This window comes from Cynara cardunculus (genome assembly GCF_001531365.2).
Source record: "Cynara cardunculus var. scolymus isolate 2C chromosome LG 12, CcrdV1, whole genome shotgun sequence".
NCBI classification, from domain to species: domain Eukaryota; kingdom Viridiplantae; phylum Streptophyta; class Magnoliopsida; order Asterales; family Asteraceae; genus Cynara; species Cynara cardunculus.
In genome coordinates this window covers 38,621,627-38,636,412 of record NC_037539.1, presented here as the reverse complement: position 1 = coordinate 38,636,412, position 14,786 = coordinate 38,621,627, and the positions used below count along the sequence as shown (strand labels likewise).

The window sequence follows — 14,786 nt, the reverse complement described above, 5'->3', positions numbered from 1 at the left end:
AGTTGAGAACTTTTTTAATATGTTAGGAATGGTGATCAATGTGGTGAATGCTTCTTGCAAGCGTAAAGACATGCTTCGACAAAGTTACAAAGATAGAGTGCAAGAAGCAATTAGTAAGTCTGAAATTGATACTGGAACAGGAAAATGCCAAGAGCTTTCTCTTATACGAGCCGGAGATACACGGTGGGGTTCTCATTACAAAACCATTTTGAGCTTGATTGCTTTGTTTCCGAATGTTGTTGAAGTGCTTCGGTATGTTGAAGAGGACGGGGATAATGGTTTTAGTCGCACTCAAGCAACTGGTATTTTAGCATATTTGAAGACATTTGATTTTGTAATTTATTTGCATTTGATGTTTCATATTTTAGAGATCACAGACTTGTTGTCAGAGGCTCTTCAAAAAAAGGATCAAGATATTTTGGAAGYGGTWTMATTGATAAGAGGAACCAAACAACTATTGCAACAATTTAGAGAAACTGGTTTTGATCCACTTTTGAAGAAAATGTATTCTTTTTGTGAAGCAAATGGTATTAAGGCTTTGGATATGGAAGACCGTTATTCAAAAAATGGAAGACAAAAGACCAACATCACCAATTGTCATTATTACAAGTTTGATATTTTCAACACTGTTGTGGACATGCAAATTCAAGAGTTTGGGGATCGATTTAGTGAGGTAAGTACTGAATTGCTTAAAAATATAGCAGCTTTGAGTCCATGCGATTCATTTTCGCAGTTCAATGTATCAGATTTATTGAAGTTGAGTGAGTTGTATCCTCAAGATTTTAGTCATATGGAAAGGATCGCTCTTGAGAAACAACTTAACATGTACTATTTGATTGTGCATTAAGATGAAAGATTTGCCAATTTGAGTGGTATTGCCGAGCTCACTAGACTGCTAATGGAAACAAAAAAGCATCAAACTTATCCTCTAGTACATCGGTTATTGAAGTTGGCTTTGGTTTTGCCCGTTGTTACTGCAACAGTAGAAAGATGTTTTTCTGCTATGAAGATTGTGAAGTCAGATTTGTGCAACAAAATCGGTGATGAATTTTTGAATGCTGCAATAATATGTACTATAGAAAAAGAAGCACTTCTCGCAGTTTCAAATGATGATGTAATTACTCAATTTCAAAAGATGAAGAGTCGTATGGCACAATTGTAAGAGGTAACTTTTTATCATTTTTGTATGAAATTGAAGTTAATTATTATTTTACTTTATATCATACCCCCTACAATATATTTTTCTGCATCCGCCACTGTACTACATCATCGATTTAGTTTCTACTACGGTTCCTACTCAATCCCCCGTTCATCACTAGTTTCAACCTCAGAGGAATAAAAGTCATGGATAAGTTCAATGCGTTATATGACATTAGTTTGGTTAAAGTAAGTAGTTTCTGATTCCCAAAAGTCTATGTTTCTTCTTTCATTTCATTTTCATAGGGGTAGGAATTGAATCAAATATTCTATTATCCATTGTAGTAGCATTCTACATATTCCAATACATTTTTCGTTTCTGTATGGTTTGGCACTAGTAATTATTTCACCTTTGGGACTTGATGTACAATCACATAAACACATGTAATTTACTTTAAATTATAGAGTAATGTGCGATTTACCAAACACTTACTTGGGTAAGCGTTTACCAAGTCACATTACCTTATCGAATGAATATGATAAGGACCAAGAATCTTACCCGATAAGAAAAAGACAAGGACCGAGAGTCTTACCCGGTAAGTGAGGGCGACGACTCTTTCCATGGTAAGCGTTTACCGGGTAAATTATTGTATATGATGTTGTTTTGGTGGAATAAAATTTAACTTGATAAGTAAGTGGTAGTGTTAAATTTTACTGGTAAGTGCTTACCAGGTGAGTGTTTGGTATACAACCCCTAAATTACAATTTTTGTTTGTGGTTGGCACTTACTATCAAATATAGTCCTTATTTTAAAGTAATTAGACTTTTGATCACTATAGTTGTCACTTTGCTTCAATTTTGGTCCATATGGCTAACAGTTGTTGATGGATCTAAGCTAATTTCCTCCCAGGACCTCCTCGAGTTTTAAGAATTGTAAGCAACGGTTCTTCTCATGATCATGGTTTTGAACTTTCGGCGATGTTGTAAAGACGATGAAAATGTAATTAAAACGAAATTGAAGGCGAGAACATGTATTTATAGTATTAAAATTCCCAACAATTGCAATCTTTCATGAAGAGTTGCAATGGTTCATGAATAAGGTTGGTCGTATCCGAGATAGAGGTGGCCAAATGAGTCGCCAGGAAAGGGGGAGGGATCGGGAGTCGTCGAAAAGGTGGAACATCTCTCGTTAGAGTGTTTGTAATATGTATATATCTATATTATATTATAAAGCATTTGACAAAAACTCTTAAAAACCATTTTTTATGTATGAAGTACTGTATATTGATGCATATTACTTTAAATTCAAGATTACAAGTAAATTATGCATAAATATAACTTATTAAAGCTTCATATTTGAATTCATGTAACTAAATACGGATAAACATAATCAAATAGAGGATAAACATCTCATTATCGAGTTCTAACAAAATAATTAATTATTATCTTTATAAGAAAAATTATATTATTAAACCAAATATAAATTACCTCGTTATTGAACCTAAATTAAATTATAATAAAAAAATGAATTAAAAAATTACACAAAAATAGAATTTTAAATAGTTAATTTGATACTAATATCAATATGTTTTTTTTGTCAAATTTTTATGATATTTTCAGGTTTATATTTTATTCAAAAATAAAACATAATCGCATTTTCAAAAGCACATAAGTAGGGATGGCAAAAAAAACCGAAATCGACGGTGAAAACCGAAAACCGAAACTTTTGGGCCGGGTTCGGGGACATTTTATCGGGGACGGGACGGGGATTTTAACGGGGACGGGGACGGGGGCGGGGACGGTGATCACCGGCCCGGCCCGGCCCGATATGTATATATATATATATATATATTTATTTATTTATTTTAATTTATATATATACATATATATATATATATATATATATCTATATATATATAATATCTTTAAAAAAAGTAACATTAAAATTTTAAAAAAAATTATCCACTTTACCTCAACAACCCAAATAAAGCTCACGAAAAGTCTAGTTTATTTGTCAAAAACCATGATTTTAGTTGTATGATGTTCGAATTTTTGTTTAGTTTTATATTGTAATCTAATACATTGTTTGTAATTTGTTCAATTATGTTTGAGACATTTAAACTTAGATCTTTAAAAATTTGTAATTTACTTTTAATTGTGAAAATTAACATATTGTAATTTTTTTCATATCGGTTTTGGGTTTCGGGTTCGGGTTCGGTTATAACCAACGATGAAAAAGAGAATTTTTATCCTTAACGGGTTCCCCAACGGGGATCGGGGAAACCGCTGGGACCCGATGGGGATCCCCGATAAGATCCCCGGCAGGGATCGGGACGGTTACGGGGACGGTTTTAGCTATCGGTTTCGGGGACGGGGATACCAATACCCGGCCCGTTGCCATTCCTACACATAAGACCATATTATAACATCGACTGAGATAAAGAATAAAATTAAAATATTAAAATTAAAATGTATCTCGCTGCATTATGCGAGTACTTTTCTAGTAATATTAAATTTAATAAAAAAATAATAAAATTTTGTTTTGTTTCTTAAAAACACCGAAATGCCTGTGAGTTAACATACCTTGTTAACAACGGTTAGACACGGAACCAAAATTGAATAAAGTGCCAACCACAATAAAATATGGACCAGATTTGTTGTGAATGGTAATCACAGGGACTAAAAGTGTAATTTTTCGAGACGAATAAAAAAAGACGGCGTATGTCTGTTTTCCATGGGCTGACGAAGTTCATTGATATCCTGTTTCAAATGAGATGGTTTACTTGTAAATCAAGCCACCGGTTTACTGGCCGCCACCGCTGGTTCCCCGCCGCTGATTCCCAGCCGCTAACATTGCCAATCAATTAACCAGCTCCCTTGTTCATATATAAAGCCGTGAATCACTATCTCTTAAGTGGTGTTTCTGTGTCAGACGGTAAAATGTGTATATCAGTGTTTCTATGGCAAGCTCATCCGCTTTATCCGTTTCTTCTATTGCTCAATCGAGATGAATATCATGACCGGTGAGCTGAACTTAATCAATTTCATACCAAATCAGTCATTCGCTGGTTTACTTTGTTCCAATGTACTCAATTTTGGCCACCGTATTTTTCTTGGTCTTCTAGAACAGACTAACTACTTTTTTTTATATGATCGATATGGGTAAATTCATCTATTGCAATTCTAACTACTTGTTATATATGTAAGACCGACAGATCCATTAAATTGGTGGGAAGGTGGAAAAATATTGGGTGGCAGAGATGTGACAGCCGGGGGAACGTGGTTGGCATCTAGCAGAGGAGGAAAGGTGGCTTTTGTCACCAATGTACGCGAAGTTAAGCTAATATCTAATGCAAAGAGTAGGGGAGATCTTCCAGTTCGTTTTTTGAAGGTTAGTTTCAAGTTCCCGTTGTATTAAAACTATGCCCACCACCTGTTTGTTTTTATTTCCCTATAATGTATCCAGTGTCGTATCCTATTTAGTTGAGGTAACTTTTTTCGATTATGATTTATGTTTCACAAAGAAATGCATTTAGAAATTTTACACAAGCAAAGTCTGGGATCATGATGAGACCTGGTTAATGATGTATTAGGACAAACATGTTGTGTAATTTCAATCATGAAAAGCGTACTTTGTTCAACACACAAACCATTAACAGTGCTCATGCAATCGCATTTTATTTAGTAATTGTCACTATGTGATTAGGCAGGACCCGAACAGAACAAATTCAAGCGGGAACACCTTTTTTTGACTATAAGAAATAAACCTATAGAAAAACATTGTAAGTTTGTTGGTCGGTTCCTTGCCTTTGCAAGGATAGGTTTCGTGTTCGTCCCTTCTCACCATATTTTCTTCCATTTTTTTAAATTTAAAAGCTGAAAAATAATGAAATTGCCAACTGAAAGTCGTGAACACACGTCCTTCCTTTCCTTAACATGGCAACATACACCAACCCTGCCACCAGAAACTTGGGTCTTTAGTTTAGCTTCAAAAAGTATAAGGGCACGCAAGAAATTTAGAGCGTTCACCTTTCAGGTCCCTATTTTTTTCACTGCATCAGGAAGATGGAGTGGGAGCATGTGCACCCCCCCTCTCTATGTAGTTCAGCCCTTGGGATTATATTTGTGATTATATTAGCCCATATGATAATTCTAACATTCTCTGACCTATACAAGATAATCTAACCACCAAATTGTGATTACATAAAGGCGGTCAAGTAAATCATGCATAACATCGTGCCGATATGATACATAGTTACACAGTGTTTATGCCTTGAAGACATTCAAATACATTTACAAGCATTAAATAAAGATGCATGTGGTACAACAATTGAGTCCATATGCAATTGCCCCCTTTTGTACCTGCCACTTCGCCAAACAACAACAATACATACATATGATAGCAACAATAAGAAGTGACTACAAATATCTTCATGCATGTTTAAAAACCATTAGCTATAAGCGGTCAATATATAATACTAGCTTGTTAAATACATAGAATAGCAAACTCCCACTTCTTTCATCAAGCTAGGCTCCTAACGATCCATGCAGGCAACATGTTTTGAGAACAACATGTTAGCAGTAGGCGTGTACTCAATAGTAATGAGGGGTTCAATAACTTTCTCTTTAACAAAACATGTCATATTAATATGCTTAGAGCGAGTACTTCTGTTGTTCATAGAGAAAGCTACATCTACTAAGTTGTCATATGATAGGAAGCCGATAGACTCCAAAGAAGGGAGGAAGGAACAAGAATAGTGGAGCAATTTTCAGATATCCCATTAATAAACCAAACGTACATATTTATAAGGAAAACAATGCAATACTAGTCTACTAACTACCACTTGCCACTACTAGCTAAATTAATGCAAACTATGTGGAATGTAGTCCACTTCTTCTCCTAGAAAATTGGAACTAACACATGCATGACTGACAAACATAAACTCTTCCAACGTTCGTGATGACCTGGTGGTCCTCTCCTAATTTCATGCTGACTATTTCTCATGTTGACTTTAGTCTTGCAAACGGGCCGGACGTCTTCGGTTTCTGACGGGCCTGGATTGCAAGGATACTCCATTGGTTCGGCCTGGTACATTTGGCCCAACAGCTCCTTCGTTCGTATCAAGATCGGAAGCAGAGGAAGCCCAAAACGACGGAAAGAAACGTTGGATGTCATCTGCGTTTCCCACGTAGCCTCATGTGGCGCACAACCCTGCCATGAAAACAACACCTTTGGCACCCTCGAGTCGTTACGTGATTGCAAGATTGCAACGGTTGCATGACGGGAAGATCATCGTGAGTGGTCGTAGGAAGAGGAGCTTGCTGAGCATGTGGATCACCATGACACGGTCGCAACAAGGAAATGTGAAATACCGGATGAATGCGACTCTCCGAAGGTAGAGCTATACGTATGCAACCTGACCAATTCTTGCTTCCACCAGAAAAGGACCAAAATAACGGCAAGCCAGCTTATGAGACGTTCGCTGAGCAACCGTTTGTTGACGATAAACCCGGAGTCGAACATAAACCCAATCACCGACGTTAAATTGTTTGTCGAGACGGTGCTGATTAGCTTGGGAAGCCATGCGCTGTCGTGAAGATTGCAAAGTGTCATTAAGCTGCTCAAGAAGTTGGTGTGCCAGCAAGGTTTCATTAATAGATGCCATGGAAGATGAACCAGCTAAATACGAAGGCAAATTAGGTGGAGGCCGGCCATATAGAACTTGAAAATAAGGCAAATTAGGTGGAGGCCGGCCATATAGAACTTGAAAAGAAGGCAAATTAGGTGGAGGCCGGCCATATAGAACTTGAAAAGGCGACATCCCCATTGCACTATGATGTGTAGTATTGTACCAATACTCAGCCAGGTACAAATAACGATTCCATGAACGGGGCTCGTCACCTGCAAAACAACGAAGATATGACTCAAGACAACGGTTAACGACTTCGCTTTACCCGTTTGTTTGAGGGTGATATGCGCTCAAATGACGGAGTGTGGTGCCTAGTTGCTTGAAAAGCTCCTGCCAAAAACGACTTAGAAATAGCGAGTCGCGATCCGAGATGATGGACTTGGGTAACTCATGAAGCTTATACACAGTGTGTAAGAATAAAGTGGCCAAAGAGACTGCTGTGTAGCTTGGAGGCAGCGCAATAAAATGGGCGCTCTTAGAGAGCCCATCAACGATGATCTAGATGGTGGTTTTTCCGTTTGAGGGTGGAAGTTGGGTGATAAAATACATGGTAAGATCCTCCCATATGTGATTTGGAACTGGTAATGGCTGGAGCAACCCGTAAGGACGGTGCGTTGGGCATTTAGTTTGTTGGCAGGTTGGACATTCCCTGATGAATTGAGCAACAACATCTCTCATGTTGGGCCAATAGAAGGTGGCCCCTAATCGGCGTAGGGTCGGCTGTATCCCAGAGTGGCCACCGTTGAGTGTGGAGTGATGCTTAGCAACAATCCGACGCCTGAGGTCCGGGATTGTTGGAACAAAAATACGATCAGAGTAAAAAACCAAGCTGTTGTGGACTCGATATTCTGGAAATTCAGCAGGTTACTTGTTGAAATTGAGCAAAAAACGCAACCCTTCTTGCGTCGTGGAATAATAACGGCGCAATTCTTCAAGCCAGGGAAAGGTAGGCGTTGAAAGGGCAAATAGAACCGGGTCATCTTGGCGGCTTAGTGCATGGGCGACTTTGTTATCACGCCCCGGTTTATATATGATTTCGAAATCGTACCTCAGTAACTTTGCGACCCATTTATGTTGGTCCGGAGTTTGAATTATTTGTGTTAACAGGTGACGCAAGTTGTGCTGATCAGTATAGATTCGAAATCGCCGACCTAAGAGATAGTGTCGCCATTTTCGTACCGCCTCTGTGAGGGCGTACAACTCACGAGTATAGGCTGAAGAAGATTGCATTCAAGGACCCATTCTTTTACTGAAAAACGCCACCGGGTGATCATCTTGGGATAAAACAACCCCCGCTCCTGTACCCGATGCATCCATGGTTACGTCGAACACCTTTGAGAAGTCGGGAAGGACCAAAATCGGAAACGTGGTCAAGGCGTGTTTGAGAGCAGTGAATGCCTCGGTTGCCTTAGGACTCCAAGTAAACCGTTGGTGTTGCAACAAATCTGTGAGGGGGGAGGCTATGGTAGCATAATTCTTTACAAACCTCTGGTAGTAACCGGTGAGACCAAGAAACCCACGAAGTTTGGAGATTGAATATGGAGCTGGCCAATCAATAATTGCTTTAATTTTCTCTGTGTCCACTGCTACACCTTTGCATGAAATCACATGACCCAAGTAGTGAACTTGCTCTTCCACAAAAATACATTTAGATCTCTTAGCATAATACTTGTGGGTCTGGAGCGTTTCAAAAACCGAACGCAAATGTTGCAGATGTGATTCACGTGTAAGAATATAGACAAGAATGTCGTCTAAGAAGACGACATTCTTGTCTATATTCTTACACGTGAATCACATATCGGCCCAAACGATCACGAAATAGGTCATTCATTGCGGCTTGAAAGGTGGATGGCGCATTCGAGAGCCCGAAGGGCATTATTAAAAACTCGTAATGGCCATCTACGGTTCAGGAAGCTGTCTTGTGGGTATCAGCAGGTGCGACCCGGATTTGGTGATACCTGGATCGTAAATCGATCTTAGAAAAATAGCAGGAGCCATGTAATTCATCCAACAACTCATCCATAATAGGATACTGATCTCGAACCGTAACGGCGTTAAGCGCTCAATAATCCACACAAAAGCGCCACGTCCCATCTTTTTTGCAGACTAGCAAAATAGGAGACGAGAAGGGGCTAGTGCTTGTTTTGATGACCCCGTCTTGCAACATTTCGGAGATTAATTCCGTCATAACAGCCTTTTGGTAATGGGGGTAGCGGTAAGGCCGGACGTTAACGGGGGCGGTGTTAGGCAGCAGATTGATGTGATGGTCATGTTGGCGTTGAGGGGGGAGACTTGTAGGTTTAGTAAACAAAGTCTCATACTCAATGAGGAGAGAAGCAACATCATCAGCTAGGTGGAGATTGGGATCGTGGACATCAGGGATGAGATCTAACACGACTGCAAAATACTCAGCGATAGAATGTTTTTGGTTCGAGTGGTAAAGGCTATGTAGGGAGGTTGGGGAGGCAAGAGGCTCACCCCGTAGGGTTACTACCTTGTTGAGGTGATTAAAGGTGAGTTGAGGGATGGAGAAGTCAGCCGTTCCTAAAGTACTTAACCATGACATCCCTAAGACAACATCGGCTCCTTCGATCGGTAATATATATGGTGTGGATAAGGCAACATCGATACATTGCCTTGTGCAATTAATGTAGGTGCCATTACCCACCATCACAGGGAAGGAAGGTGTGGAAACAATAGGTAGGTGAAGGAAAGAAGCAATGCATGGCTGCACTATATTATGGGTGCTGCCGTTATCTACGAGCACCGTAACTGGATGGCCACTAATGTGCCCGGTCACGTGCAAGGATCAGGGAGATATGTTACCGTGAAGTGCTAGTGGTGATAGGGTTAGGAACTGGTTAACAACGAAGTTAAGGTGGGAGGATTCCATGATAGTTGAAGCGTTAGGTGGATCGGGTTCTGGTGGTAACGTTGTTGTTGGGTCGACTTTGAGAGTGTCGGGGATTGGTTCATTAGATTCGAGAAGCAAGAATTGGGGTGGATTGCAACGGTGCCCCGGTTGATATTTCTCCAGGCATCGAAAGCGCAAACCTTGGCTACGGTGAGCTTGTACCTCTGCTGGTGTGAGACGACGCAACGGGAGGGTGGTTGGCGACTTTGGTGGAGCTGTTAACATGGGTGGCGAGGAAGCAATGGTGGAGGTGATGGTCGCTGGGCGGTTAGGCGTGGCGGTAGAGGAGTAGGTGATGATCATGGTTGGGTTTTGGCTTGCGTTGAGCTTGTCTTCTACAAGTTTCGCCAACCCACAGATTTGATGGAGCGTGGTGGGGTGGAGGATGGCTAATTCTCGTTGGATATCGGCCCGCAACCTCGAGATATAACAATTGAGAAGTGCATTTTGTGAGAGATCAATGACGCGGTTACTGATCTTCTCAAACTCCGCTTGATAAGCCGACACGGTACTTGTTTGTTTGAGGTTGAACAAGGCTACTTGGTGGTTTTCAAAGGAGGATGGACCAAATCGTAGTTCCAAGGCTCGGGTAAATTGGTTCCAATCTCCGAATAGGCGATTGTTATGCAAGTATTTGAACCAACTTAAAGTTTCCCCCTGGAAGTGAAATGACGCGATGGTCACACGTTGTTCAAGTGGGATTTTATAAAAAGTGAAATACTGCCCAGCTTGGAAAATCCAATCCAAAGCAGCAGATCCATTGAATGTGGGTAATTGGATTTTTGGTGGCTCTAAGGTATTGGTAAAGGGTGGCGGTGGTTGAAGTGGTGGGTTTTCGGGGTGCGGCTGGAATGTCTCGATTTGAGGTGGGATCTGGTCTTCGGTGTTTGAGGAGGAGCCGGTTTCATGGGTGAGTTTAAAGAGAGCGGTTACGAGGCTGGCGATGGTCTCGGTTTGTTCGGCTATTTGCTCGGTTTGTTTGGTTAATCGGGCAGCGATGTTGTCGGATTGTCAGGATATGGCGGTTATGAGGGTGTCGATGTGGGATGAAGTGTTGGAGGTGGCAGTCGAGCTGTGCTAAACTCTGCCACATTGTGCAAGGTTTCTTCGATGGGGGAGGTTCCCATCGAGAAGGCATGGCGGTATTATACTCTCAACGAGAGCACCAATGATAGGAAGCCGATTCGAGTGGGCTAGACTCCAAAGAAGGGGGGAAGGAACAAGAACAGTGGATCAATTTTCAAATATCCCATTAATAAACCAAACGTACATATTTATAATGAAAACAATGCAATACTAGTCTACTAACTACCACTTGCCACTACTAGCTAAAGTAATGCAAACTATGTGGAACGTAGTCCACTTCTTCTCCTAGAAAATTGGAACTAACACATGCATGACAAACAAATATAAACTCTTCCAACTTTCGTGATGACCTGGTGGTCCTCTCCTAATTTCACGCTGACTATTTCTCATGTTGACTTCAGTCTTGCAAACGGGCCGGACGTCTTCGGTTTCTGACGGGCCTGGATTGCAAGGATACTCCATTGGACCGGCTTGGTACATTTGGCTACCATAACAGTCATACCTTGAGGACCGGCTCAACTAGCAAATAAAAGCTAGGACTTTAAGCTCCTTCTCACGGGTCGGTTAGTTTGAGTCTCGTTAGGGCACTGGGAATTGTCGTGGTTATTATCTTCAGGGCTCAGGTAGCTGGCCTGGACACCCAGGGTTACCAAAAAATATTAGCAGTCATCGCTTCGACTGTCCATTTTTCTTTAGGAGCATTATAGTTTGATTTGATTGAATAAAACTGGGGTGGAATAGTCTATATCACAAACCATACGATGTAATCTTCACCAAGGTCCATACCCATGACCATGTCAATGAGAGTCTTGTTACTTGCACCGTCGTAGGTTGTATGGTGAAGCATGTTCAAGTACTTGGTTTTCTCATTGTTTTAGAACTCCTTGTACTTCTCCTTAATGGAATCAAGAAAATCCTTTGCGTATTTAGCTCTAGGAATACTATCATGTTTGAGTACTCCCGCTCATAGGTTTTCTTATCTTTTTCAGTAGCATCAGCAGAAGGTTTAGATGCATCAACTTTCATGGCCGAGTCCACTTTCATAATAGTCAAAATCATCATGAGAAATTCAACCCACTGCTTGTTGTTCATTCCATTAATCGTCAAGATGGCAGAGGCTCTGCCATCTAGGATTTGTCTGAAGTTGAATGAGAAACAAGAACAAGAACCATTAAATGCATGTTATAACAAAATCATGCCATTTGTGCTATTTTCTCATTAGTTAATGATTGCAAAAACGCCAAATGATCATCATATACGCAAGAGTTCTCATACAAAACAAAAGAGAGAACTCATCCACATGTAAATTCGATCTATTAAACATTATAACCAAAAGCATTAATTTAGTTTAGAGAGGATAGATAAATTGCAATTCATAACCTTTAATTGATTTTCTTCATGATATTAAGCATCCATTTCAAGTAATTATTATTGATAGGTTTAATTACTTATATGGATCTTAATTTACTTTCGGAGGAAGATACAAGATTTAAAAATACAGATATTTAAATGTTCCTCACTGCCAAACAATTTTAATTTGCTCAATCATACGACATATAATGATTTAAGCATTCATAATTGTTGACCGATAATCATGTCAATTTCACAACATGATTAAAGCTAAGTTGAATTAAAAAACATGAATTTTATTCATTAATTATGTGTATTAGTAATGTAATAAATAGATTGTTGTAATAAGAGCGCAAAGGTACAAAAAATAGCAAAAACCGATCATTTATGCATCCTTTTAGCTGCTGTCAATCAGTTCATCCCTGACAGCAAAAAAGGGGCATGGGGGTTGCTTGCAAGACCTTGTTTCAGGCCTGGTGCTAACAACATGGTAGGTGTGACTCTGGGATTATGTTTGTGATCATTTCAGTCCATATGATTATTCTATCAGCATGGCCACATTTCTTGATGTGCTTCAATCTTAGTACAAGGCAGCTTGGTAATCCTTCATAATTGTGAACTTCAAGTTACTAGGATTGTTCAGGAAACCTCATATGTCATTCGTCATAGCTCGTGTTCTCCATGTATATGAGGAAAGAATAGATTAAAAAAAAACACAGTTAACGTTTGAGATGGATATTTGATATGAATTTATTAACCTCAAAACCACAAACTTTGTCATCAGCTGTATTTTATATATATATTATATACACATTATATTATACTTAAACATGGATATATATATTTTTTTGATTAACCTGGATATCCAACCCACTAAGCGAGCCGACTAGTCCCAGGGCGACCACCTGCTTTGCGGGTATCACAGAGTCACCGCATTTGAACCTCCGTGGCCACAAGGGGATTTTTATTCCTCCTTGGATTTGAACCTGGGACCTCCTAGTACTTTTGACCTTTGGAGCCAAGCTCAAACCAATCAGGCACCACCCTTGTGGTTGATATTTTTTTTCCCCTCTTAGGTAAATGGCTGCCTTATCAATTATGAATTGGAAAGTTTTCAGCTTGATTTGTTACAATGTTTAATTCTTTTCAGGTTTAATTTTATTTGTATCTTACCACTTCAAATTATATTTAGCTTTTCTTTTTTCGAATTTTGTTAAACGTATCCACTTATCAGAAGTTAAATGAGCACTTCGCTCCTGTTAGGGACAGAGCTCGGGTCAAAGGTAGAGATGTTTTTTGATTTTGGTCAACTACTTGTATGATTAATAGCAAGTATTTACAGTTTCTTAAGGCCACATTGGTATGAATTTGGTAATTTTGATGATTCTAGAGCAACAAAAACCCCATGGAGTTCGCAGAAGAAATTGCAAAGGAAGCAGATCAATACAATGGATTTAATTTATTAGTTGCTGATCTTTTGTCCATGGATATGGTTTATGTAACCAATAGACTGAAAGGAGATAACTGCTACATGACTACAGTTTCACCAGGGGTCCACGTTCTATCAAATGCAAGTCTGGACACTCCCTGGCCTAAGGTGCGCAACTACTGTCTACTTGATTACAGTATCATTACTGAATAGTACTAGTTTTTTCCACCTAATAAAAATAGGGATTCTCACAAATAACCAAGAATTATTTTACATAGCAAAATAAGCTGAGCATGTAGCCTATTGATAAGTAAGGGTCCACTCTGACGACTGTTTTGGGAGGGCCTGGGAAGCTGTCTTTGTTTAGCTGCTTTTTGTAACAAAAAGAAAAGGAACTTCTAGTTTTATTTAATTCCCTCTTTGAATATCTGCTTATCTATTCTCTTCTCAGGCTCAAAGATTGGAGCATGGTTTTAGAGATCTTTTGGATCAATATTGTGAAGGTGAAATTCCCATTAATGAGATGGTTGATAAGCTGATGGGAAACACTGTTAAAGATGAAATTAGCATGCTTCCTGAGGTCTACAATCCAGAGTTTGAGTACCAGCTGAGTTCTGTATTTGTTGACACAGTAACTCCGAAGGTAAAAGAAGCGTCATTCCTTGAGTTCACTATTCATGATCTCATGATATTTGACCCTGAACATTACTGATATTCAGGGACGTTATGGTACGCGAAGCACCTCTGCGTTGGCTGTGAAAGCAAGTGATGAAGTATTCTTCTACGAAAAGCATCTGGAAAATGACTCGTGGAAAGAGCAGACAGCAACATACATGATCGAGAAAGATGAGAAGTGATCTCAGAATATTTGATCGTTAAATTCGGACTGCAAAGTTTGCTACATTTACATTTTCCTGTGAGTTGCTTCCCTTATAGCTACTTCCTGTGGAGTTCAACGAATATTGGTATATGCTTCCGTTATAGTTACTTGATACATGTAACAAATGCTAGTTAACTCTATCCGATATATTTCACATACCTTGAAATGATACACTTTTGATAAAAAAAAAATAGCATTTTCTTCATCGCCTTCGTCGCATATTTTATCATTTCATTTGGTATGGAAGCTTAAGTATGTGCCTGGATAAAAATAAGAATAATCAACTTTGAGAATCTAACC

General features: G+C 39.4%; 2 protein-coding genes across 3 annotated transcripts; both read left to right on the top strand.

The window, feature by feature from the left end:
• The first annotated feature begins 28 nt into the window (after positions 1–28).
• On the top strand, positions 29–1,162 carry LOC112523917. Its single transcript, XM_025133589.1, has 2 exons — positions 29–302; positions 849–1,162. Exons 1-2 carry the CDS (start codon positions 29–31, stop codon positions 1,160–1,162), a joined length of 588 nt encoding a protein of 195 aa, XP_024989357.1.
• A 2,711-nt stretch (positions 1,163–3,873) lies between these two features.
• On the top strand, positions 3,874–14,672 carry LOC112523455 (transport and Golgi organization protein 2 homolog). Of its 2 annotated transcripts, none has more exons than XM_025133070.1 (5): positions 3,874–4,160; positions 4,345–4,528; positions 13,568–13,774; positions 14,058–14,249; positions 14,326–14,672. In XM_025133070.1, the coding sequence occupies exons 1-5, from the start codon at positions 4,078–4,080 to the stop codon at positions 14,461–14,463; spliced, it is 804 nt and encodes a 267-aa protein (XP_024988838.1). In that variant the 5' UTR covers positions 3,874–4,077; the 3' UTR covers positions 14,464–14,672. The 2 variants fall into 2 exon arrangements, with proteins under 2 accessions (XP_024988838.1, XP_024988839.1); XM_025133071.1 differs by having other exon boundaries at positions 3,880–4,160; positions 4,353–4,528.
• Positions 14,673–14,786: the final 114 nt, after the last annotated feature.

Coding starts and splice junctions, on each gene's coding strand:
- LOC112523917 (XM_025133589.1), top strand. CDS start 29: ATGGTGATCAATGTGGTGAATGCTTCTTGCAAGCGTAAAGACATGCTT. Junction 303..848: donor TAGTCGCACTCAAGCAACTG/GTATTTTAGCAT, acceptor TTGTGCATTAAG/ATGAAAGATTTGCCAATTTG.
- LOC112523455 (XM_025133070.1), top strand. CDS start 4,078: ATGTGTATATCAGTGTTTCTATGGCAAGCTCATCCGCTTTATCCGTTT. Junction 13,775..14,057: donor TGGACACTCCCTGGCCTAAG/GTGCGCAACTAC, acceptor TTCTCTTCTCAG/GCTCAAAGATTGGAGCATGG. Junction 14,250..14,325: donor TTGACACAGTAACTCCGAAG/GTAAAAGAAGCG, acceptor ACTGATATTCAG/GGACGTTATGGTACGCGAAG.